Source organism: Vidua macroura, chromosome 27, assembly GCF_024509145.1.
Source record: "Vidua macroura isolate BioBank_ID:100142 chromosome 27, ASM2450914v1, whole genome shotgun sequence".
Classification (NCBI taxonomy): Eukaryota; Metazoa; Chordata; class Aves; order Passeriformes; family Viduidae; genus Vidua; species Vidua macroura.
This window is the reverse complement of record NC_071597.1, coordinates 1,444,209-1,471,197: the sequence shown is the minus strand read 5'-3', so window position 1 is coordinate 1,471,197 and position 26,989 is coordinate 1,444,209. Positions and strand designations below refer to the sequence as shown.

Genomic DNA, 26,989 nt, shown 5'->3' with positions numbered 1-26,989 from the left:
ATCTTTGCATTTCATCAGATGTTCCAAAATTTAGTTGCTTGCAATATAATTTGAAATTTAAAACCAACACATGAAACTGATAAGAACTGGTATTTATTTGTTGGCATTTATACATAGGCTTGCTGTCAGGTAAACATATTTATGATTTAAGATAAGAAAATCAGATAAAAACAGAAAACAGCTATTCACACACTTCTCTTGCTCCCTCAATTGTTTGAGAAATATCTTTGAAATGATTCTCTATTAAAAAAACCCCATTTCAAAGACTGGATTTGCAGGGCAAGGCATGCCATGTTTTCTATTCACAGAAAAAATCCCCATTGATCCATTAGGATCCATTAGAATCTGTTAATTTTAAAAGCCTATCTCAGTATGTGTCTAATTAGTCTTTGTAGAAACAAATCAGCAGCTGACATCAGTCATCTTCCAACACATCAAAATGAGGAAAAACAAAAAAAAAATGTGTCAAAATAAGTTTTCTTTAAGTGAAACAACAAAAAAGAAAAAAGAGCTATTAAGTCCTGCTGTCCCTTTTTCTAATCAACAATTTGTGTTCATTTTAAACATATTTTTCTCTGGTTTACACTAAAGCTATTTTATGTGCAAACTCGTCATTGAATCAGGTATTTAGGACTGTTCCCTGTGGATTAATTTACCTGCTGAACAGCCCTGGATGATCTAAGTGCTGCTACACATGCTGAAGTGATGGCTCTATGGATTTACTCTCTTCTAGGAACTATTTTAGACCAAAATCATTTGAACTTCAGTAAAAAAGCAAAAGCGTCAGGTTAGCTGTGAGTCAACAACATGAACTGACGTGCTGAGCACATCTCTCATAGTGTGACCCCCAGAGCTGCTCAGACACTACACCTTCACAGTGACAACTGGAGAAAGCATATTTCAGCAAGATAATTTCAGAAAATTTAAGTTACCTGCAACTACTAAGAGGAGGAGTGAAATTCAGGGGAGAAAAGTTGTGAGCGCCAGACTGGCAGATAAATACAATGAAGGTGCAAAGATTTGGGCAGCCCTGAAATGGTCAGGGAGTTGGATCAGGTGATCATTGTAGGTCCCTTCACACTGAAATTCTATTCTATTCTATTCTATTCTATTCTATTCTATTCTATTCTATTCTATTCTATTCTATTCTATCCCATCCCATCCCATCCCATCCCATCCCATCCCATTTTATCCCATTCCCATTCCCTATTTTTCCATTCCATTCCATTCTGACAGGATGAGAGGAAACAGCCTCAAGTTTCACCAAGGAGGGTGAAGGTTGGACATTAGGGGAAATTTCTTCATTGAAAGGATGGTGAAGTCCTGGAACAGGCTGTCCAGGCCAGTGATGGAATAACCATCCATGGAAACATTCAAAAAACGTGTGGATGTGGTACCTGGGGACAGTGCAAGGGGACTGGAATTAGCTGGTCCTTAAAGGTCCCTTCCAACACAAACCACTCTGTAATTCTATGATTTTTAAACACAAGGACACCTCATTAATCAAGAGCTGAAAAACCTCTGAGCTGACAGCGTGCTCTAAACTGGGAAAAGATAAACTGATGAACTCAAATCTATCAAAGAGCAGGAATTTTTGCCTTAAGCCATCTGCAGAGAGGCAGATCCTTCAACCCCAGTCTCCAAGGGACCCAGTGCATCAGGGCACAGGTGGGACACGCTGGGGGTGCCACAGCAGGAACCCACCAGGGCACGAGAGGCTAGAGAAGAACACTTGAGGCTCTTCAATTGCTAAATCCAGACAAAAAAGCACAACCTGGTGAAAAAAAATCAGAACTTTGCCATGCCTGTGCCCTGCTCCATTGGATCATGCCGACCACAGCGTGTGCTGGCGGCTGCTGGGAGGAAACAAGGCACTGCAAGGATGGAGAAGGATGGGACAGTCTGTTCACACTCAGAACAAGAGAAAGCTGACATGCACAAACAGCTGAGGTTCTCTGTAGCACTGAATACCACAGGGACATAAATATAGACATGTGTGCATACAGATCTGTATATTTATAGGTACACAGCCGTGTCTCCAGTCTCCACTGGCATAGTCTCACGCTGTTTAATGTGAGCACAGACAGAATTTGGGGCATCCAGATCATCTGACTGCTGGAAAACACATAATAAATGATATCCCGTGGAAAGCCCCTGGGATGGGTGTGCGGGCAGTGCGGTGCCTGCCTGCAATCCTGTCTGCAGCTTCTTCCTGGGATTTGCTGATCTCTGTCCCCATGATCCCAACTCACTCACAGCACCAGCACTGTCAGAGTCCAGAGCATCCCTTTGGCTGCTCCGGATGCCTCCAGACCCTTCAGGGGGCTCAGGGACCTTGGCAACAAGTCAAAAACACCCGTGGCTTTGATTTTAGCCCATGGGAGAGGCTGCCAACCTTATATGAGGAATTCCAAGCCAAAAGGGTTCGAGTAGTGTAATAAGGGAATTGACACAGGGTGAAAAAGTAGAATTTTGGGTTTTTTTAGAATGTAATTCAGGGGTACAAGATGGAGGAATCTGGGCGTGCCCTGGCCTTTTCTTCCTTCTTCTTGTCCTCCATGTCTCGGTGTGATGGTGACACTCTTCTGTTGGTTTAGGATAGGGACACACTGTCCAACACAGATTTTAGGTGTTGGTACAGGAACTGTAAACATGGTACACGTAATTTTGAGTTTATCATGTGGGAGACGCCCGGGGCTCGGGGCAGACTGCCATGGCTTCTGTACTAGGTGGACCTCGGCAGGTCAGAGAGAAAATATTTTAGATAAGAAGAAATAAACAACCTTGAAAACTCAGCTTCACACCTTCCAGAGCTTTTCTTTGGCTGCCGGGCTGGGAAAAAAGGACTTTCACACTGTCGGGGTCTTGCCAGAAGACCCTGACACAGCATCACGTGCACCAGCTTCAAGCAGCTTTGCAGGCAGATGGACTGTGGTGCCAGGAGGGAACACACTCCAGAAGTGCTGGAGTCCCTTCACAATCCCACCGTGCTTTGAGCACTCAAGATTTACTCCTGTGTTTCCTCTGTCAAACTTTCCTTTTCCAAGGTGGCTTGTTTCCCTTGGAAAGAAAAGTTCTGATTAGAACCTTTTGTAAATAACAAAAATTTGGTGAAATATATTTTAATTTCTATGGGTGAAATATTTTAATTTCTTTGGGGAAATGACAGCAGCAGCCCCCACAAGACAGCACCTCAGCACTACAAACAGCACTACACTTTCTCAAGACCGTTTTGTGTATTTACAGGTCACAAATATTATTTCTCATTTAGTTGGAAGCTGGCCTATGCCCTGGGAGGTTTTCAACTGAATGTGTCTCTAGTCAAACACACAATGGAATTTTTACCATCCCATCCAATTCTCCTGAAGGCAAAGACCATGCCTGGAAAACATCAACCTTTACATTCACCTTCCAGCTGTAACTGTGGGAGAAGCAGTTTTTGTAGGTCCCACGTGACAATGACCAACAGCTGTATCATTAATTATATGCAAAGATTTATAGTGCCTCAAGTAAGAAACAGGGATTTTGTTGATTTAAAGAAATAACTGCAGCAAAGCAATGAGCTACAAACCCAGCCTGAATTAACCTCATTTCACTTCAGCACCTCTTGCCTCGTTCCATTAGAGATGTCCCAGCTAACACGTACAAGTTGGCAAGGAGTGAAATAAATTTTTTACCCTAATCTACATAAGCCTCCATAAACTCAGCCACAGAAGGATACACCTAAATATAGCCACATCACCCCAGACTACTCCAGCTGCCAAACAGAAAAGTTTGGCAGCAGAAAGTGTAAGTCCAAGCCGTTCCCAAGGGCAGGCAGCAGCCTTGTCACATGAGATCTGTGCCCCACCAACCTTGGTGCACCTTTAGAACATTATTCTCTGCTGGACACCACCAGGCAGTGAGTTTTTGGCATCTCCACACAAAAAAAAAAAAAAAAAAAAAAATCCCAAAAAAACCCCGAGGTCTGTCCTGCTCAAGGCTTGAGGCCAAAATCCATACCACTTGCTGGATGTTTAACTTCTCTATCAACAGTGGTCTCAAATAGGAGAAAAAGAAAATTAAGATCACTGGCTTAATTCACATAAACAATCCCACAAATAGGCAGACATTAAACAGGTAAAGCCATTTCTGTGTCAGGCCTGGGGGTGTCATAAATCACGGTGAGCATTCAAAAGGTCTTAAAACAAAATGAAAAATACCTTGACAGTAGCATCACCTGACCCTAAATCGGTTCTGTGCTAGAGCTGAATTCCCTGCTGCACCAGCTGACAAGCAGGATGAGAAATGGGATAAAGAATGGGATGACAAATGGGATGATTGCCTTGCAGGGCTCTATCCTGGCTGCTACTCTGGCTAGAAATGCAAGGTCTGGGTAAAACAGAACTGCAAGACCCTCCCACGTCCTGGGCCCAGCTCCCTGGAAATACTGTGAGACAGAACAGCTCAGCAAAGCCTCTGTTTAGAAACTGCAGTTTATTACTTGCAGAAACAAGGTAATTAATGTTGTAAAGCGCACTCCACTATTGTAAACATGAAAGAAATCTGTTAAAAAGGTCCCAACTCTAATGCAGAGGAAGCAGCCTTAATGATCTTTACCAAAACATCAACTCACTTTGGGGAATGAGCCCAACTAGAAGCCGTTGAGATTCAAAAAAAAGATCTGCAATTCTCAGAAATGTTATTCATTATTAACAGAACATTTCATAATACTGATGAGAATGTCATAATTCAAATGCTTTAACTGTAAGATCACAAAAATATTTAACCTGAGTTAAATTTATCTTGATGTGCCTTTTGAGCTTTGTTCCCTTTTCAAAGTAGATGAAGTTGGAAACAAATCCATCTTGTTTCATTTTGTCAGCAGCATCTATTCTGCTTAGCAGCATCTATTTTGCTTAGCAGGCACTTAGATAAATTTATTAACAAACCTATTTTTAACCCAGAAACACATACATCTGTAGAAGGCAGCAACTTGATAAAAGCTTAGGAATAAAAGGAAAAAAATAGCAAAAAAAGGGTAACTGGAAGAAGCTACAGGCCAGGGATTCCCAGGAGCAATAGGGTTCCTTTATATGCTATTTTCCATCAAATAAATCCACAAAATCTAAGTGAAGACATCTCGTCCATCCAGTACCAGACCTGTGCACTTCACCACAGCAGCGGGGCCAGAGGATTTCCACTGCTCACTGCTTTTCCTTTTAAGCTGCTTTCCCCTCATACCTGTGTCCCTGCACAGGATGATCCCCTGACACTCCAGCAGGGAACAGAGCACAGATCATCACAGGGAAAAAGCGTGGCCCCACTTCAACCTGGGGTGCATGAACACACTTCTGCAGGAGGATACCACATGGAAAACAGCCATTCCTTAGGAGATTGCTGCTAATGACATAAAGTGCTGCTTGAGCATCACTTGGATAAGCTTTGCTTACTGGCAAGAAAAGTTTGCTGGTTATTTCAAAGGATTCCTAAGACTGGTGGAGCTTTTCCTGTACTCTGCTGCAGTCCAGCAGCAAAGCTTCCAAGCTCCCACTGGAGCGGCTGTGACGTGCGAAGTTCCCTCGGAGCAGCACGTGATTCTTTGACCAGTTTTCTTTTCAGTAGCAGATTTTTGAACATTAACAGTTGGCTGCTTTTACATAGTGAGAGCCAAAAAATCCTGGAAGCTAGTCAGAGGTTACAGTCAAGTCAGGATTTTCACCATCATTCTGTTTTATATGGAAGGGATTCCATGGCATCCAGGAGAAAGGGCTGACTTGCTCTTGTCTCACCTTCTCCCCCATTCCCCAATCCTATTTTTTTATAAATAAAGAATATCTGAATTTGAAGATCTGGACCCTGTAGTTTTTTTTTTTTTAATCCTTTCAACCTTTTCTCAGCTCTTAGAACTGACTGACAGCTTGGGCAGAGGCAGGACCCAGCTGGGATCAAACACTCACTTGTACTCACTGTGACCCTCCAGCCCAGCCCAGCTTTGGGGTTGGATGTGGGGGAAGGTGCAGCTCTGATGGTGGGATCTGGTGAGCAGGGAAGTGAGGGGGTGGGATCCTGCAGTGACTTTGCCCAGGATTCATTAACCTACTTTGGCACACAGCTCAGAATAGCTCATCCATTTGCATTTTAAGGCAGAAGTGCTGCAAGGGTTGCTGTGGCATCCAGGAGCTGAACTAAGCCCAGATTCCCTGATCAGCCAAGCAAAATGTTAACCACTAGTTCAACTAACCTCCCTAAATTATCAACCTGCCTTGCTTTTTTTTTTTTTTTAACACTAGATAAAGTGTTAGCAAAATAAAATCTTAAGCTGGGGAAATACTCAACCTAGAACATGTGGCAAAGACACCCAAGTGACAATCATCCTGTTTGATATCAAGCAAACATTAATGTTTTTCTAGTGTGCCTGTACAGTTACTGAACAAAATTAATCTGTGTATATTTTCTCCAGATTCTTTACACCTGCAACCCACAGATCACTCAAATGAAAAACCTGCTACAGCACCTACAGAAATTCACTGAAATTTGTGATAATTTAGCCGCCTAAGGCTTCCTCTTGCACTATTTAAACAATTTCCAAAAGTAAATTAATTGATGCGAAGTTATCAACCTCATACATCCCAATTTTCACCAACTACTGTGTCGTTTTACCTATGAGGAATGGAAGATGGAGGGGTACAGATCACCTTGGTCACTGCAGTATAAACCTGAGTAATGCAAAACCATTCCCCTAATTAGCAAACACAGATAAATAACATTATCTAAACAGAGCACTGCATCCAGCTCTGGGGTCCTCAAGGGGCACAAAACAGTCGGGGTGAGTCCAGAGCAGGTCACTGAGTTGGTGACATGCCTGGAATCTCTCTGCTCTGGAGCCAGGCTGGGAGAGCAGGGGTTTTTCAGACTGGAGAACAGAAGGCTCCAGGGAGACCTTAGAGCCCCTTCCAGTGCCTGAAGGGGCTCCAAGAGAGCTGGGGAGGGACTTGGGACAAGGGCCTGGAGCAACAGGACAGGGGGGAATGGCTTCCCACTGCCAGAGGGCAGGGTTAGATGGGATATTGGGAAGGGATTGTTCCCTGTGAGGGTGGGGAGGACCCGACACAGGGTGCCCAGAGCAGCTGTGGCTGCCCCACCCCTGGAAGTGTCCAAGGCCAGGCTGGATCTGACTTCACCTGGGATAGTGGAAGGTGTCCCTGCCCATGGCAGGGGGCGGAACTGGATGGTCTTTAAGATCCCTTCCAACCCAAACCATCCTGGGATTCTCTGACTATGAACCAAACCTTGTTAGACCGGCCCAGCACACTGGGGCTGAGCCAGCAGCAGCGAGGAGGAGGAGGAGGAGGAGGAAGACAACGGGCCGGCACTCACCGATGATGCCGCTGTCCCTGCTCTCCAGCGTGGATGTGGGGCTGGTGACGGCCCCATAGGTGCAGTCCTTGGCCGTGACGCTGGCGCTGACGGGGGGCAGGGTGGAGCAGGGGCTGCTGGCCGGTGGCGAGGCCGTGCTGCTCGTCAGGGTGGAGCAGGGGCTGATGCGCTGCGTCACTGCTGAGCTCTGGAAAATGGGGAAGCAGGAACACATCACTCACCACGGGCACTGCGAGGGGGAAAGTCTTTCTGTAGCTCCCACTTGAGGATTCGCTCTGTCTGGTGAGGTTTAAAAGTGCTTTACGGTTTGAAATGAAAACATCCGCTAGGTCACCCCCCACCTGTGGCAGACACTGGGCTCGTTTTCTCCTTCACGCTTCAGAGATCCCAGGCTCCACGTTCAACAGGAGCCACAGGAAACATAAATAGTGGTATTCATCAAAAGCCTGATTCCATACTTGATCAGGAGTTTTGATTGCTTTCTTAGCACTGAACTGAAAGCTTAAAAGAAAAAAGCACAAATAAGCAAAAACTGTGACAGAAAGGTAAATTTGGTGCCCCTGTTGAAGTGGAGAGCTCTGGGGTGTGAAACACTCAGTGTGATCTCACCTTTACTTACAGTTACAATCACCACATCCAGGAAATCCTACAAAGACCTCTGGGCCATTTCCATCTGCTCAGAATCCTTGTGGGACTGCAGTTTTTATTTTGCTCTATAAATGTTTCCTCCATTCCAGAAAAACAACAGAGATCCTTTATCTAGATACCAGATGGCCCTTCCCTGCCCAAGCATGCTTTCCTCACCAGATAAATTTTAAACAAACCCTCAAAAATATGGAAAATAAAGCAGCACAAAGAAGACGCTGTTTTAAAAGTGATTTTTGGTGAGACCCAAATACTGTGTGCAAGGAACCTGAAGGAGTTTATCCATCTGATCCTGTGCAGGGAGACGGATTTATTAAAAACCCGAAATCATTCTTGAATTCAATTTGATATTGTTTTAACTGCAGGCTACTGGATACAGAAGCTCCTCTGGAAAAAGCTTCTCCCTGCTGAAGACACATCCTGGAGCATCTGCAGGGGACAAAACTGCTATGCAGGGTCAAGGTGCAGATGGCTTCTTGTGTACCAAACTCACCAACTTCATCACCCTTACACTGGACTCCAGAGCTTTTTTTTTTTTTTTAATGAACAGGCAATTTCAAGTTTCCTTGCACAGGACTGAGTGACAGAACAGGCACCCACTCACAGGGTGGGCACAAAGCAAGCATTAAAAAATGGGAGTTTCAGCATGTCATCCTCCCTTGAGTTCATCTTTAGGGTTCTGCAGAGGGAGGTGACCCCACATCTCCCTGGCTCAGGGGACAGTGAGGAGCACAGCAAGCTCTGCTGCACTGCTGCTCTTGGCTGAAGCTGGGCTCAGCAGGCAGCACTTCACTCACTGTACCATGAGCCTGGTCCCAAGGAAGGAACAGCAGAGGTTCATTCCCCATCTGGAATTTGATTAAGTGAGATTTCTTTTATTCTGTGTGAGCATCCCCATGTAATTGTGTGGCTTGTATCCCCTTCTCTGTGGCATTTGAAGGAGACCACAGAAAGCATCATACCTGCAAACTGGTTAACAGGCTTGAGACCTGTAATTTTTTTTCCTCCTCCCTATTCCATATTTGAAACTTCAAAAATGGCTGGGAGGGACTTTTTTTAAGTTGAACATGGTGTTTTATATTAGGGCACCATAATGGTAGCTACCACATGAAGCCACCAGGAAAAAGCCCACTTTGTCCAAGTATCCCCATGGGTTTTGTAAAAATCCTTCCTCAGTGTGCAACTGCCCTGGTGCTGGAGGCAACACAGAGCATCCCTGGCAGGGGGGATGGGGCAGCCCCTTGGCCACCCCACAGCTCTGCTCTCATGCCAGAGGGAGCTGAATCGATCTCAGCCTAATTACAGAATATCCCCAGCATGGATCAGTGCATCAGCAAACCAGGGACACAGTGCCAAAGTCACAGCTCCGCCAGCAGGTTTGGTATTAACACAGACATCCCAACCCAGCAGAAAAGGAACTGAGTATTTCCGTGCTAATTTATAATCTCCCTGTGGTATCCATCAGGGTCAGTCTCCTCTTCCAAGCAACATGCATCAGGATATGGGGAAATTGCCTGAAGTTGAGCCAGGTTGGATATTAGGGAAAATTTCTTTGCTGGCAGAGTGGTCAGGCATTGGAAGGGGCTGCCCATGGCACGGGGGAGTCACCACCCCTGGAAGCGTTCAGACAACAAGGAGATGTGGCACTTTGTGGTATGGCTTAGTGAGATGGTGGGATTCAGTCAAAGGCTGGACTTGATTATCCTGCAGGTCTTCTCCAACCCTAACGATGCAGTGATTCTGAAATACCCACAGTGTACCTGATGGCTCCCAACACATGATCATCTCTACTGAAGTACCTGGGACAAGCAAAGCAACGCTCTCCTCTCTCCATCCTATTTAAAGTGCCACTGGTAAATCCCAATTACTGTTATCTTCCATTCTTTCACATTCTAGGCACTTACCAATACCTCTCCTTTTTCCTCAGTGCCTTCTAGGAACTGCAGGCAAGCAGACTATGGTAATTTTGGCTCTCTGAATATTCTGGTTTCACACACATTACATTACCTGTCATGCACTTTCTCTCTCCACGAACCTTTTCCATATCCTCAGACTTAAAAGTGTTTCAGATGTTTAAATAAACTACTGATTTTTCTAAATCTGCTTTTAATTTTACAAAATTATTTCTAGCTCATTCATTGTAGTGGCCAAATTAATTTTTAAAATTGACAGCATTTATTATTATTCTTAATATAACCAAATACAAGGCTCTTTTTGGCCTGCTGTGCCTGTGTCACACAGATACTTTCACTGAGCTACCCATCACAGTGGGACTATCTTCTCATTTATCACAGCTGATGGGACTCCATCAGCACACCTCAGCCATTTAATCAGTTTTTCCCAATATTTTCTTTAACTCACTGACAGTCCAATGAACTGCATCAAGTTTACAGTAATAAAATTGGGGAGCTTTGGAAAAGGAAGGCCAAGGGTATCCTGGGCTGCATGTGGAAGGGGAAGGGGGTGATGCTTCTCCTCTGCCCAGCTCTGCTCAGTTCTATGTCCTTTTTATGTTGGGGGCACCAGAATTGTACAGAGAATTCCAGGTGGGGAATAACCCAACCCAATCTCAGCTGGCCCTGCTCGAAGCAGGTTGGTTTAGATGATCTCCAGAAGTGCCTGCCAATCTCAAACTGCAGCATTTGATCAGCTTACATATGGGATCTTCAAGAATGTAAAGCTTTATTACTATTATAAATTCTTTATGGTGGAGTTTTTCTATGCCTTTGTTTTAACTGTCATTTTAAGCAAATCCCCACTGAAACCTATCTCAGCACAAAATAACATCCACTAACTTTAAAACAAAGAAATCACTGCACTTTAAAGCAGATTAAAATTCAGTGCAAGGATGGTACACTTGTCTTCCCTCCAGCTGATAAAATTATTGTTTCATGAAATGCCAGAAGTGATAGAAGTTCCTTTATTTGCTGTGTTATCAATGCAGCTCCTGAAGAACAATCTCCTTGCAACTGGAAATCATGAAATAACACAGTATATCACTTGGCATTGATTGACATGTTTTATTTTTGTATTGATATAGAAAAATGTTCCTCTGTGTGAGTTTTAAATATAAATTTCCATTGACAGAACATTCTGTATTATTATTGCTGCTGTTTCATCTGTCACATTTTCACTGAACTTTGAAAAATGACTCTGTTCTGCCAGAACCTCAGTGTCCTTTGTGCTGCTCAGGCAGACAATACAGTTAGAAAGAATTTCCCAAAAAGTAGGAGAAAAAGGATTTAATCCTCAGCATTCCTCCCATTAAGGAAATCGTGATTAAAAGCACAGAAAACATACTATTTTATTACAGTCTGGATTAGAGAATATATCCTTGGATATATTCAAAATATGGCAACTGGGGGAAAGGCATCAGAGAGATGTAGAGATTGGGCAGTTTCAGTGCAAATACTCCCATTCCTTACCTTCCTTTCAGCTTAAGCACTGGTGAGATGGCAAATAATTATTGTCTCGCCGAAGGCGAAGCATGGCTGGAATAACAAGCAGCAGCTTTTGATACAAAGAATGTTTTCTTTGCTGAGCTCATGTAAATTAACACATTAAAACCCAAAAAAATGTTCTAATTTTTAGATTCAAGTGCAAACTACTGGTCAAAGTCTCAATCAGATTTTAATTAATCAATGGCTAGCAGAAGAATTAATTTAATTAATGCAGATCCCACAAACGTCTCATTGCGTGATTTTCAACATGACTGGAAGTAAGGTAGTGGAAGAAATTCAGTTTGGGAGGGAGGTTTTCCCAAAATTTGCTGCAATTCAGAAGCAGCTTTAGCTTGGACAGGATTTGTTTGCTGAGACAACCAGGGGGAGATGGCAGAGTCAGAAGAGAGCCCCAAAAGTGTGAGGTGGAGAGGCTGAGGAGGAGAGGCTGATGGAGAAGGTTCCTTCAGCCTACAGAAAGGACAGGTACACTGGATCCAAGGATAGCTGCACCCTTCCACTATCTGCAGGGCCTGGAGAGAAGACACAACCACGGTCCTCTCAGAAGTGGAAAGGGAAAGGACAAGGAGCTACAGTCACAGGTTCCATCGAGGACATCTTCTACCAGGTAGAAGAAAAATGGTTTTCACAGTTAAGAGTTGGTGAGCCCCAAGACAAGCTGTCAGCAGAGCCCACGGATGTGCATCAGTGGAGATCTTCAGACCCTGCCTGGCTGAGCCCTGAGAACCATGATCCCTCCCTGAAGCCAGCCCTGCCTCCAAGGGTGCACGGATGGGTTGACCTCGCGAGGACACTTCCAATCTTGAGTATTCCAGGATTCAAGGCAAGTGCTGACATCAGGGGACACTTACAAAGGAAGGAAAAAATTAACTTGGTAATTGAGGAACCAGCCTCTCTTTATCTTCTCCTGAACATGAATAGCATTCAAAGGCCCTGGAAAACTTTTTCAAGCAAAAATTAGCACACAGCCCAAGATACCAATCTAGTTTAGAGGACAAGTCTGCTATTTCTCTTTAGATTTTTTCTTTTATTTATTCTCCAAAGACATCTTTGGCTTTAGAGAAAAGACTGGATTTTAATTTCTGTCAAAAGGTAACAACAAAAGGAACCATTTATAGTAGAAAGCTCTGCTTGGCTTTGAAGTATTCAGTTGAAATAGGCGCCTGTTAAAAGGACATTTTCTAGCCCAATGTATAGTACAGTCCATTTTAAATCCACAACTTGCTTTAAAAATTTGAATGGGAAGTGTTCAAAGTGTAACATATGTGTATCTGTCAATTTAAAAACAAAAAGGGGTGGTGGGGGGGAAAGGCCTCCTATTTTCACTCTCAGCAAAACTTCTAATTGTCCATACCTGAGGAAAAGGAGGGAAAAAAAAAACCTCACGTTCAGACAGTTTCTACAAAGCCTGTATCATAGCCCAAAGCTTTCCAGCCAGCCAGGGGTGTAACAAGCTCCATCACAATGAAGATTTTATGATTTGCCTTCTTTATCTGTATTCAAGCATGAAATCACCTTGTTGGGCAAATACGAGCAAGAACCATGACTATCTGTAAAATGAGGCTATTACTATTTCCTTCTCCCTTCTGCAGAGTCAGTCTTTATGTAACACTACTGAAGCACTTCTGAAATATCACAGAGAAGACGCCAGGCGAGTACAGATTATTTTGGTCACTATAATCTGATTAGAAACACTGCCCACTCCTACATTTGCAGAAACAGAAAAACAACAGAAGCTGTCTCACATGGCTGATCCCTGAACCACGGCCTGCTGTTCTGCGAGGATGAGTCACGGCGTGATGAGGAGACACAACCTTTACCTCAGCACCATTATTTCATTGTTACGAGGCACCTGGTTGCCATGGAATTAGACAATTACCACCCTCTCCCAAACCCCACAGTGATGCCCAACCCATGCCACTGGGGATGGGGGCCATACCTGGTTCTCGTCCTGCACCTCCATGCTGTACTGGGGCCCTGGCTGAACCTCCGTGACTTTCTCTCCGAGGAGGAAGCCCAGGCGAGTCATGAGTGTGTTCGCTGCCTCATCTACGGATGGAGGGGGTCCCAGCTCTTGCTCAGTATCACCTAAACACAAGAAAACCAGTTTCAGACAGGAATTGTTTACTTTTGGCTGCTGCTCAGTGGTTTTGCCAACACAACACCTGTACCTGCTGTGTACCCTCAGTATCCGGGTTTTCAGGTTATTCATGTTATTCAAGTCTGTTTTACCATTCCATGCTGGTCATTAATTTTAGGTCATGTACCACAGATACAAGTTTTTGCCAATGTTAACTGTTGCTTCTCCTCTCACTGCTCATTATTTTCTCAGCACCTCCCACGGAAGCACACCTAGGTATCTTGTCCCTGTAGCAGAAGCACCAGAGCTACCAGGGAACAAGATTTTCTGGACCAGCACTGGAGAAGAGTGTTTGCTCTCTTCCCTCTGTTTCTCACAGAGAAGACAAGGCTAGGAGAGCCATTTGCAAGGTGCTCCATGACTGCAGAGCAACCAAGCTGTGCTGCTGAGTAGTTACCAGGAAAGACCAGGACAGAAAATATACGTGGAACTTCCACTGTTACCTGCTGTCCCAACACACTCATAGTTGTACAGAAATCAAGTCTCTCCAAATACAACTCACTTTCTGCACTCACCCTATGGCCCCTGCCAATTCCCCATCAAGTCTGCAAAACAGACCAAAACCAACATTCCTAATGATTTTTTAAAATTTTTTTTCTTTCCACCACCTGTATGGAAAGCAGCACAGATGAGTTTCTAGCTAGCAATGCACACTGGGAAAAGGTCCAGCATGTATACTGGCATTTCTGTATCCTTTTAATTTTATAACAAGAAAGGAGGAACAAAAACCTGTGGAGGTTTTTGACTTGTAGTATCACACATGTAATTTGGGTTCTGAAAGTCAAGTTCCTTCCTGCTCACACCAATAGCAGGGTTAAAGCCTGAAGGTCAAGTTCTTACCACTTTACACTGAAGTAATACTGTGCTTAGTGCAGTTATAGGAGACAAATTAGGATTTGCAATTAGTCTACAGTTAATTATTCATCTGATAATGTACAATCTGGAAAAGAGCCCATCTCCATTTCCTAGCTCTGTCCTGGTTTGGGCTCCTCCAGCACTCAGCCTGCAGCAACAGCAAAAGGATGCTACTTTAAATAAAATATTGCTTTTTGATAACTGTAACTGAAACCCACAAATCATGGAACCTGGGATATGTACAAAACCTCAGGAAATTTAAGCCAGTTGCTTACAGAAACTCACATTTAATCTCATAGAGTACAGCTCACAGAAGCTTACAGCAATTTTTGGATGTCTCATCTGCACTACTGCAAATTGAAAACCCAGGAGCATCTCCCATGCAACCACGACTGCATTCCTAAGCACCACCAGCTCTGGGAGTTGAGCATCTGCAGCTGTCCTTCCACCAGGGCTTCACTGTTATGAAAATGGATGCTACAGTAGGTCCACATAAGCTGTCTAAGTCACTGAATCCCCATTGTGCTGCTTGAACCAATGCTGACGTGAATCCGATAGATTTAAGAGAGACAAATTTAAACGGATGGCCCAATTTGCAGAACTGCTGACCACCCACAGCCAATCTGTGGGCATTTACTGGCTCTAGGAGCCCAAAACAGAAGAGAGACATTTATGTAAAATGAAAACTAGAGAGACTTTTATTTCCAAGGTTATTTCTTTCTTTGAAAGGTAGACTACCTTTTTGAAGGTAGATTTTTTGGTAAAAGCCATTGCCTGGATATGGCTCCACAGCTTATTGTGCATTCCCATTCAGTCTTCCCAACCATGATATTAAAAATATTCAAATTATGCTGACTTACACATCTGGGGCAGAAAGGAACAGCTGGATCTACCTCTATACTGCCCACCTGGAAGGATTTAGGAGTGCCCACGTGAGGCAGCTGCAGGGCACTGGGAACAGCCAGTTTCCTTTGGCTGAGTGCTGGGAACAACTCCCAGGCAAAATTCACTCATTGGAGGTTGAGTTTAACCTTGTCCTTAACGCCCTGCTTCTTTTAAACTACCCTTAAAACATCTCCAAGGGGCACGAACCTGGCTTTCACCTGTAAATACAGGAAACTACAATCTTGCCTCAAGTCACTGTATAGGTACTTTGAAGATACAGAGGATAATAATTTCGTGCTTTGATAAGAGTCCCAAGGGTGCTGGAACCACACCTTCAACATCCCTTCAACCCAAACCAGTTTGTGATTGTAATTCACAGACTCATGGAAAGGTCTGGCATGGGAAGGACCTTAAAGCCTATCCATTCCCACCCCCTGCCATGGGCAGAGACCCCTTGCACTATCCCAGCTTGCTCCAAGCCCCATCCAACCTGTCCTTGGACACCCCCAGGGATGGGGCAAGCAACAGCTGCACCCTGTGTCAGGACCTCACCAGCCTCACAGGAATAATTTCTTCCTCATATCTGATATAACTCTGACCTCCTTCAGCTTAAGGTTCTTCTGCCTTGTCACTCCATGCTCATTCCCTGTGAGATGCTGGTCATGGTACAAGGTATCACCAGCTGAAACGCAGCAGTGGAGCTGGGAGACCTCCATATTTCATACAGAACTATCAATTATTTCATTATAACCTGGCTTTCAACGTCCAGATAACTTTGAATTTAAGCAAAGCGCCATTGTACTGGATTATCCCCTCCTAAAGTCTTAAAAAATAAGTGGAATCATTTAACTGAATGTCAAAGAACAGCCATAACAGCTCTGAAGTGCCTGTGAATGGGTATTATGGAAAAAAGCTGTATGTTGCCTTTCAGGGTTGACAGTAAGACCTAATACTCTCTTCCTAAGTTCAGTGAAAGGGCATAACTGGTTTTTTCTCCCTTCTCCTGTGTGTTATCCAGTTGGTGCTGCAACCACATTTCACTCTGACTTCAGCACACTCCCGTCTCCCCAGGAAATCCGAGCACAGAACTGATAACACAACTCTCCTGAGATATTTTTAACTGGTTTGACACCACTGCTGTAAGCAGCTACAACAGCTCTAACACACCCCCAGTTAACTCCAGTAACAGTGGTGTATCAATAACCAGTAACACACTGCCCAGCTGTGCACATGCAAACCCAAAGCCAAACAGTGATTAAAGAGATCCCAAAATGCTGATGGGCTGAAGCTGCTGCACTTCCTACATGAGCTCACGTGCTTCTGCATCAACACTCACTAATACTAAAAGCAACAACCAAATGCTTCATGCCAGGAATTTTAAAGAAGAATAAAACCCCTCCCTGACTCATTGCATGTGCACTAGTATTTTAAAAAGTTCTATGGGCTGTGTAACTTGATGTCTCTTTATGTTCAGCAGGAAGCTTCTATTTTTATATAAACACACACAAAACAACAGGAGGAAAAGGTTTTTGGGAACTGGTGTGCTGCTGTGCTGGAAGGTGACTAGCCACCCACCAAGCCAGGTGGGTGGTGGGTCAGCTTCCTCTTGGCCACCAAACCATGTAACTTGGGTTTTCATGCCAGCTGAGAGCTTTATTTGGCTGTTCCTTTCATTTATGTCTCATGGAATCACTCAGTAACTATCTCCCAACACTCACAGCCAGGTAAATGCTGCATCCCAGCACACTGTCACATCTCCAAGTCAGCTACGTTTGTCTGTCCAGGTATTCCAAGTGCTTTAGAGTAGACACATCTTGAATACACCCCTCAGTTGCTGGCAAAGCCACTACGTACCAACTTAACTATGGCAGGGAAGGCTGAATTCAGCTCCTAATGAAAACAGGAGAAGCAATTATTCTACGGGGAAAATGAAAATAAGGCCATTCTTTTGCTGGCATGATAGAACTTGGGCTACTGAAGTGCTGTGCCCAGTACTTGTGGCCCAGTAAAGCAGAGCCCATCCTGTCCCTCTGCTGGAGGACCCCAGCAAGCCCTGGCTGGCTGTCAGCAAGAGAGTTTAATGTCAAGCCCCTCTGCAGTGAAATGGCACTGGAAAGGACACCAGAGCCACCTAAGGCTCACACAGATACCTTCTTCTCTTTATTTTGAACAATTTCAGCAGAACCCAGCAGTGAACACCCCCATGCTTTCCATCCACTTCTGCCTCTTTTTTAGTTAATGACTTTTTCTTTGACTGAACTGCAAAGAATGCAAATTAGAAATACAACCTGAGCTTGTCAAGCAATTCAATACCTCTGATCCTCCCTTCAAAAAATTCAACCCACTTTAAATATGTCAGCAGACATCTGCAATTCACCCTGGAATTTACCCGATTTAGGCCATTTAGGAGCAATTTTACAGAGCCTGGCAGCTCTCTCAGATGTCTTATCTAGAAATACCCTTTGGATTTCTGAAAGGGTCAACTCTAACACCTCTGTAGGCATCACATGAAGCAGGATGGAGTTCGTAAGTGCTCATAAATGTTTAGAGTATTCATTGAAAACCAAATCTATCATTTTACAGCAGAGTTATTAGGTTTGCTCTTCTCAAGAAGCCATAACATTCAAAATGTCCAGTGTTTTTTCTGTACATTGTCATTTTCAAATAGTGTTTCTGTTACCTGTTTTTGATTCCTATATGAAAGCTGCCACATATTTCAGCTGCAATTGCTTACAAGCAAATGAAATTTCTTCATGATTTATTTGGTAATTCTGTGACTGGTTTGATAGCCACCCTCTTCTAATTCCAGATAAATGGTGGAGGGCAGTGCCCCTGGGAGACATTAACAATGCATCTGTAGTCCACAGAATATTTTCAGTTTAATTGCTGTACTTTTACTTTCAAACCAGCTGAAATCTATTTCAGTGAGTGTCTAACAAGAACTGGGTAACAGTTCCCTTAAAGGCACCCGTCCCCGAATCTGCCTGAGTATGAGACTGATTTACCTTCAGGAAATCAAAAATTCTTGAATTAGCAATGAAAAAAAGAATAGCTATGTGCAAAAAGTGAGCACCTATGGAAGGGAAGAAATAAATGATACCATTTAGGACCCTGATCTTCAATTACATAACTGCAGAGTTTTATCTAACTTCCCTACCTCCATGTGACCTGAATCTGTCCCATTATTATGTACATCTGCTTTAAATTATTCTGGATACACTGGAGCTGTATTTGGAAAATATCCTTGACCATTTCTGCATATCCCTCTAATCTCAGAATTAATGGAAGATGTTTTCATTAGTCTTGTTTACATCAAGAAGAGATTTTAAAATATTTAACTACTAAGGGATGAAGGTGGCCCTATATGCATCTCTAAAAATGTCAATTTTTGTACTTCTGCACCTCCAATCCTGGGGTCAGTTTTGGGGAAGACATCAAAAGGCTGGAGCAGGGAAGGGAATGGAGCTGGGAAGGGGCTGGAGCCCCAGGAGAGGCTGAGGGAGCTGGGAAGGGGCTCAGCCTGGAGAAAAGGAGGCTCAGGGGGGACCTTGTGGCTCTGCACAGCTCCTGCCAGGAGGGGACAGCCGGGGGGAGGTTTGGATTGGATATTAGGGAAAAATTCTTCATGGAAAGGGTTGTCCAGCAACTGCCCAGGGCAGTGGTGCAGTTCCCATCCTCGGAAGTGTTCAAAACACATGTGGATGTGGCACCTGGGGACACGGTTAGTGGTGAACATGGTGGTGGTGCTGCTGGGGGAATGGTTGGACTTCATTATCTTAAGGATCTTTTCCAACCTGAACATTTCTGTGAATCAGGTATTAGTAGTTCTGTCAGCGATGGAAAATGGTCTGACTAAAGTCAATCCCATCACAAAGAAGTGGCAAAGTAAATATATTCTGCCTAGATATTGACATCAGAGCCCTCTCGTCAGCCAAAATCCAACACTGAACTGTGGAGGTGTTTATCTGCACCTCCAACTCAACCTGTGCTCCTACAGCTTCCCTCAGTGCCTCCAATTCCATCCAAAAATTTCTGTAAGGAGCTGCACAAATTCCCACCATTAATCCCACTACATCAGCCTCTTGCACTCCTTCCTAAGACCTTCCCTCTAAAAAGAAATTAAAACAAAAGAAATTCTTCTCAACACAACACATAAGTACTGCTCCCTCCCCGCCACTTTTCCTGATGATGTTCTTTAATGGTCCTTCAAGTGGATGGTCAGAAAGTTATTTTTAATCCCAAAGCCTCATGAGCCAGAGCAGCTAATGAATGTAAATTCACTACTATCTTAAGACCTGGTTCAATGCATTTCATGTTCTGGAGTTAAAACCCCTCATGCACATTTCTGAATATATATATATAAAAGGCCAGTCATCATAAATACGAGCCTGGGCATCTGGACTATCTCCTGGAATCAGGATTACACTTTGATCTCCAAAAATGTTCCTAAGCTCTTTAACAAATCAAGGACACCAGGACGGAAGCAGTAAGTTCCCCACTGATGGAAAGCAGAGATGAAATTGTTTCTTTACAGTTTTTGGCACTTTAGCACAAAAAAAATGAATAAGGGGCTGTGCTCCAGCTCTGGACATCCAACACTGGATGTCAAAGGCCATTCCATCAAAGGCCTTGGCTGGTAAATAAAATTGTTTGTATTTATTTTTAGGTCTTAAACTGACCTTTTATTCCAGACAAGCCTGAGGGTAGGGTAATATCAAAAAAGAATAAACACCCCCTAAAACCCATTTTCATTTTGCAATATTAGGCATGTATGTTGGTTTGAAAGACAGGTGCTTGCCAAGGAAGGTGGGGACATCCCTTGGAATGGAGAATGTGACCCCCTTCCCTCCGAATTATCGTAATCCGAAATTACAGGGCTTTCAGGCAAAGGCACGGGAAAAGAAGCAGCAGTTCCTTAGCAGTATGTATATGTATATGTATATGTATATGTATATGTATATGTACATGAATATGTAACAGTTCTTTAGCAGTATGGTTATATATCCAGTATATATGTGTATATATACACAGCAGTATGTGGATGTGTGTACACACAAAGTAGATGTGTATAAATGCGCATATATATGTGAATATATACACAGCAGTATGTAGATATGTGTACACACACAGTATATATGTGTGCATATATACACAGCAGATGTGTGTACACACACAGTAGATGTGTATAAATGTATATATATATATATATGTGTGTATATATACACAGCAATGTGCAGATGTGTGTACACACACAGAAGATGTGTATAAATGTGTATATATATATATATGTGTGTATAAATACACAGCAGTGTGCAGATGTGTGTACACACACAGTAGATGTGTATACATGTATATATATATATATATGTATGTATAAATACACAGCAGTGTGCAGATGTGTGTACACACACAGTAGATGTGTATAAATGTATATATATATATATATGTATGTATAAATACACAGCAGTGTGCAGATGTGTGCACACACACAGTAGATGTGTATAAATGTATATATATGTGTATGTATAAATACACAGCAGTGTGCAGATGTGTGTACACACACAGTAGATGTGTATACATGTATATATATATATATATGTGTGTATATACACAGCAGTGTGCAGATGTGTGTACACACACAGTAGATGTGTATAAATGTGTATAAATGTATATATATATATATATGTATGTATAAATACACAGCAGTGTGCAGATGTGTGTACACACACAGTAGATGTGTATACATGTATATATATATGTGTGTGTATATACACAGCAGTGTGCAGATGTGTGTACACACACAGTAGATGTGTATAAATGTGTATATATATATATGTGTATGTATAAATACACAGCAGTGCGCAGATGTGTGTACACACACAGTAGATGTGTATACATGTATATATATATGTATGTATAAATACACAGCAGTGCGCAGATGTGTGTACACACACAGTAGATGTGTATACATGTATATATATATGTATGTATAAATACACAGCAGTGTGCAGATGTGTGTACACACACAGTAGATGTGTATACATGTATATATATATATGTATGTATAAATACACAGCAGTGTGCAGATGTGTGTACACACACAGTAGATGTGTATAAATGTGTATAAATGTATATATATATATATATGTATGTATAAATACACAGCAGTGCGCAGCTTTGCAGCAGGGGGCGCTGTGCCGCGGGCCTCTCCCCACACGGCAATGGCGGGCGGCGGAACGGGCCCGGGAAGCTCGCAGCGGCGGCTGGGGCGGCACAGGCAGGCACAGCCCCCGGGGGTGGCAAACAAAACGTGACGGACAACTCCGCAGCCTTAGCAGGAGTCCGATGGACACGGGGTGCTGGGGTTGAGCGATAAAGCCCGAGGCAGCGGCAGCCGGGCTCCTCCCGCGGCATCTGCCTCAGCCGGGGAGATGCGCCCTTCGCGAAGGGTCCCGGGTTTTCCTCCGAGGCATCCCAATAGCTGGTGAAGGCCCTTTCCAGTCAGATCGGGTGTAGTAAGGTCCCAGCTGCTCTTACAAGCCAAGGCTCAGCCACGGTAGGAAAGCAGCGAGAGGACAAAAGCTCCGTAGTGGCAGCGAATCCTCCAGGCAGCGACCGCAGACCGGCTGTGCCTCCTCCGAGCCCGAGAGCGAAAGAGCAGCCGAGCCCAGCCCCTCTCCCCCCGGCCAAATTCTCGCAGCATCTCTGCCCTTTTAAAGAGAAAACCCCTCAGGTAAGAGAGTAGCCAGCTGCACCCTTCTCCCTCCTCCTCCTCCTCCTCCTCCTCCCAGCCACATCTTTTGTTCTCTTAAGTATCAGTAGTTATTGTCTCTTAGCAACAAATGGGATAAAATTTCACGAGAGAAAGAAAAAAAAAAAAGAAAAAATATCCTAAGCTCCACCAGCATGTTGCATCACAACCGCCCAAATAATCTTTTTAATTCCAACAACTCCCTTTCAAAACCTCTCACATTCCTTCCTCTTATTTTTCACATCATTTTTTTCGATCAGGTGATAGAAATCTGACAAGAATTTTGAAAAACCTGCTCCCTTTGTGGTAAGGCCAACCCTGGCTAACTAACAGGGGCGCAAAGAAAGTTGGAGGAGACTTTCAGAAATATATACATACATATATAACATAGTATTCCATCATTTTCTTGGGGAGAAGAGTCTGTAGAAGAGGATTTTGACAAACACCTTTCCTTCTTCCAAGGCAGCTTTGCCACGTCAGAACACAACGAGCATTAAAATGAGCCAAACGTTCAGCAAGGCAAGTGACACTTTATTGTCACCTTTGACCACTGTTAAGTGGGAGGTCAGGAGCAAGAGACAAGACAGCACAAGGACCTTGGCCTTTACCTGATCTGACCTATTAGCACGCTCCCAGGATAAATTTATTAAAAGCAAATCTGACTAAAATTATGGTCTATGCATTTACAACACTGACAACAATCTTGAAAACCTACCATTACATACCTGAATAAGACTTCAAAAGTTCTGTTTGGATGTAATGACTGCTACAGAAATAGACTAATTTACTGTTGCCAGCTTTGAAAAGAACAAGTCAGACTGGACAGGGTTTAAAGCAACCTGATCTAGTGGAAGGTTCGCTGCCCTTGGAATGGTCCCTTCCAGCCCAGTCTGTTATTCTCTGATTCTTCTGGGGGCTAATTTCTAACAGAACCAATGTCTAGGGCTGTTGCTAATTGTGTATCTTCAATGACTGGAGAGGGAAGACTACTGTCCATGTGGATGAGATCAATTTAAAATTTGTTCTTTCTCTAAAACATAAACTATATTTATGAAAATCGTACCTCACTTAAATAAAATAAAATCACCCACACTGTCCTCACAGTGCCCTGAACTTACACAGAGTAGGAGCTGTAATTTCATCTGTAAAATGTAGGTGGAGAAACACCACTGAAGTTACTGAAGGGGGCAGATACAGGTGACAGAGGTGCAGGTAACTGCACACATCACCACAGCTCCTCTTGCCAGGCAAGACAGATGCCAAGAATAGATGGGAATAGAGCAGGCAGCCCAAGGATGCTGCCCCAGGCAGACTCTGCCAGCAGCCAGGAGTGGAGAGCAGCAGCAGGGACCTGCTCCAAGTGCTGACCATAGGCGGTGGCACAAGGCTTCCCCACAGGGACAGGGTTCCTCATGGGAACATATGGAAGAGCCCAGTGGGGACTTAACTCTGAGAAACAAAAGCAGCAGGCACAGGAGTCGGGGAGGAAGGCTGCTGCAGTCTCAGTCCAAATAGAAGGATTTTGGAGCCTGCAGTAAGTTCCGAGGCACTGGAGGAATTTGAAGCCAGGCTGGTACAACCAGTGCTTCCAAGCAAGGCTGCACTTTCAAACTGGCAGCTGGCCAAAATGGCCATGTTTGGACTCAAGGTAATTGTTTTCAAGTGATTTGGAGTTAAATAATTAGTGACATAACACGTAAAAAAATTTTGCTTAATGAGGTGGAAAATCTACTGTGGTACAGGAGGTTATGCACAAGTTGATCTCCTTTCTTCAGGGTCCAAGGGCAGCTGTGCTGCCCTGGAGAACAGAGCAGATGGGACACAGGGAATGCTGATGACTGAAGCCAATTTCACCAGGGGAACAAGAGTCACGCTAGATAAGAATAAAGAAGTTCTTGTTCTGCAGCCCTGGGGAGGGTGAGGAAGTCACAGCAACTGGCAAGAGAGCACAAGTCATGGTGTGGCTTTCAGAGCACTGCATACTTTCACTTATGGGCAGCTCTCCATAGCATCACTGAAATTCAAGGACTTTCATCTGTAGGCACTGGGACATGGGAACCAGGCTTATAAAAGAATGGACAGCTTCCTACAAATGAAACCACCCCCTCTTCTATTGTTACAGCTAACAATAATGGTAAAATGAATACTGAGGGGGTTGCCTCCATGCAGAGGTGAAATAAAATAACAGCATATCAAAACATTGTAGGAAAAAAAGGAGTAGAATTACTGACCACTTCCTCTAGACCCTGAAGTATTTGGGAATAAAATCTGAGCCAGAATGAAAAAGGGAGGACTGATTAGTCCCTCTAGTCACTAATCAGCACAACCATGACCAAGACCTCTAGCAACCCTCATCTCCTTCCTTTGTCTCGTTTAGCATCCCTTAGGACAGGCATAAACACAAGGCAGAGGCTAACTTCAAATTAAACCTCACCTAAAGAACTCCTACAGACCTCAAGAGGGAACTAAGAAGGAAAATGAAGTTTGTGTAAAGACATCAAGGGCATTACAAGCAGGAGCCCAAACACAACTGGGATGGTGCTACCACCAGCAGGTCAGGTTGTCATTGTGCTGGGACCCACTGAGTGCCAACACACAGCTAATCCAGCCTGACAGACTCACAGAAGAACAGAACTATCACAAGGTGAACAATTATGGATTTGTTTGGTTTATTGAGGGAGGTGCAACACTGATCCAGGAAAGCATTGACTGCACTGCTAAAATGCCTCAGCACTTTTGCAGAAAGTTGCCTTTCTTTCTTCCCCCTCTCCTCCAGCTACATTTTTATGACAAAAATAAAATTCCCCTCCTTTGGAGCAGAGCATGGACATCTGCAGGGACTGTGCCTGACAGCACACACACTTCCTAACAGGTTGTCCTGTGGCTGCCTCCATCCCTGCAAGTGTTCAAGGCCAGGCTGAATGGAGCTTGGAGCAACCTCTTCTAGAAGGTGTCCCTACCCATGTCAGGGGGTGGCACTGGATGATCTTTAAGGTGCCATCCAACCCAAACCCTGCTGGGATTCAAGAGCATCAGTGTGGGCTACTCTTGTTGTCAAAAAATAATATGCTACAAGAGGCAACTCCTCTGCCAGAGTCACTCATCAGTGAGAAATCTGCCCCACCTGCTCAGGTATGGAAGAAAAGGTTTTACACTGCTCCTCGCAGGCCCAACACTGACACTTTCAAAACCATCAGGGTTGGTTTGCTTATGTACATATTTATTCGCTGGCAGAAAGCTATAAATATTCAAAAAGCCAAAGTATCAGCACAAAAATGTTACTGTTTCCCAACAGATCAGTTGAAAGCGAGCACTGCTGCTTGCTGAGGCAAAACAACTCCTTAGATTCCCTGGGATCCATCCGAGTGAGCAGGCAGAGGTGCTAGGCTGCTGCTGCTGAAGTATCTGAAGCAAAACACATCTCAGGAGCCATCTAGGTTACATCTCTGAAAGCAGTCACAACACTTTAAAGTTGGGCAGTTCATCACAAAACCAGAATTTGGATAATTTACAGCCTTTTCCCCTCTTTATTCCCTTTTTTCCTCCTCTGGGTAGATTGGACCCAATCCCTGTAAGGGTTGGTTATTAACAGATTGCACCAGGAAGCTTCAAGAAAAGCATGTTGTCTCCAGTTATTTAACAGTTAAAACATATGGGAATAATCGGTGGGATTTGTATTATTTTCACTTCTTATCTTGAACAACTCCTCTTTGGTAAAATTCAATAAATTTGTCCCTAAACTCTGGACCCTGCCACAATTCTCCAAGTTGCACCTTTCAATTCAAGCAAACTCGATGACACCTAATGGTAACTGGTCTGTGGCCAATCCCAAATGGATTCACACCCAGAACTCTGGCAACACCTTCAGTATTCCTCCCTCTGATCCAGAACTTCAGACTGGGGTTTGTTTTGTAATACACGAGTTTATTCTGAAACTGGTTCCATCTCCTGATCTAGCAGAAGGAACCAACAGCATCCTCCCAGGAACAGCATGAGAAAAGTCAATTGCTTCCATAGCAACCAACGTGCCAAATTATGGCTCTTCTGCAATTAGGGCTGATCACAATGATTTCCCATTCCCTTCAGGTCAGTGGGCTTGACAGTGCTGGGACAACCACAAGATTCAACAGTAAAAGCATTTGTCAGATCACGGTTGGTTTGATTATTTCCTCTCCTTCCTCCCAGTTCATCACTGCTCAATATGACAGAGGTTGGACCAGAATCCTGCTGGCTAAATTTGTTTGGGGTTTTGTAGGATTTTTTTGGCTCAGTGCCTGTATTTTCACGATGAAAAATCAGAGAGGAGTGCTGGTTCCTGCATTCCCTCTTAAAGGGTTTTTTCCTAAGACCTGAGAAACATTTTGTTGTGTTTAGGAGAAACACGTGGATAGTGTAAAATGAAAAATACACTTTTTACATGATAAAAAGAGAGATGCAGCAGCAAGCAGATGTCAAGCTCAACGATTCTTTAACCAAAGGAAAAGAAAAAGGAGCGATGAGATGAACACAAGTGCTGCTGCCATGGTAAATCACTCCTCTCCCTGTCTGTGGCGGGAGCACCGCAGTGATTCCTACCTCAGTCACGGATGAAAACAGATGCCTGCCAGCCTAATGTGCAACAAGCGAACCAGACACTCAAGATCTGTGTCCCAAAATTTCTGAAGAAGGAGTTAATCAAATTAAAGGATAATGTCATAACAGACTTAGCCTTTGGAACACCACGACAAGGTAATAAATTATAGAAAATGCAACTGCAAACATTAATCTGAGGCAAAAGGCTATTACCTGAAAGCACCATCCATCTCCAACAGATTTTCTCAGCACTTATAAGTCAAAACATGTTTTAGCTACCATGAAAGACAAAAAGCAGCTCAAAGAAAGATGCCCTTGTGA

At 43.7% G+C, this 26,989-nt stretch overlaps 1 protein-coding gene across 1 annotated transcript in view; it reads right to left on the bottom strand.

Moving 5' to 3' along the window:
• The window catches only part of TANC2 (tetratricopeptide repeat, ankyrin repeat and coiled-coil containing 2), a 163,282-nt gene that overhangs the window by 64,703 nt on the left and 71,590 nt on the right, over positions 1-26,989 (bottom strand). Inside the window, exons 7-8 of the mRNA XM_054000140.1 lie at positions 13,405-13,553; positions 7,360-7,546 (exon numbers count right to left, since the gene is read on the bottom strand). Coding sequence (XP_053856115.1) covers positions 7,360-7,546; positions 13,405-13,553 — 336 coding nt within the window. The remainder of the gene's footprint in view (positions 1-7,359; positions 7,547-13,404; positions 13,554-26,989) is intronic.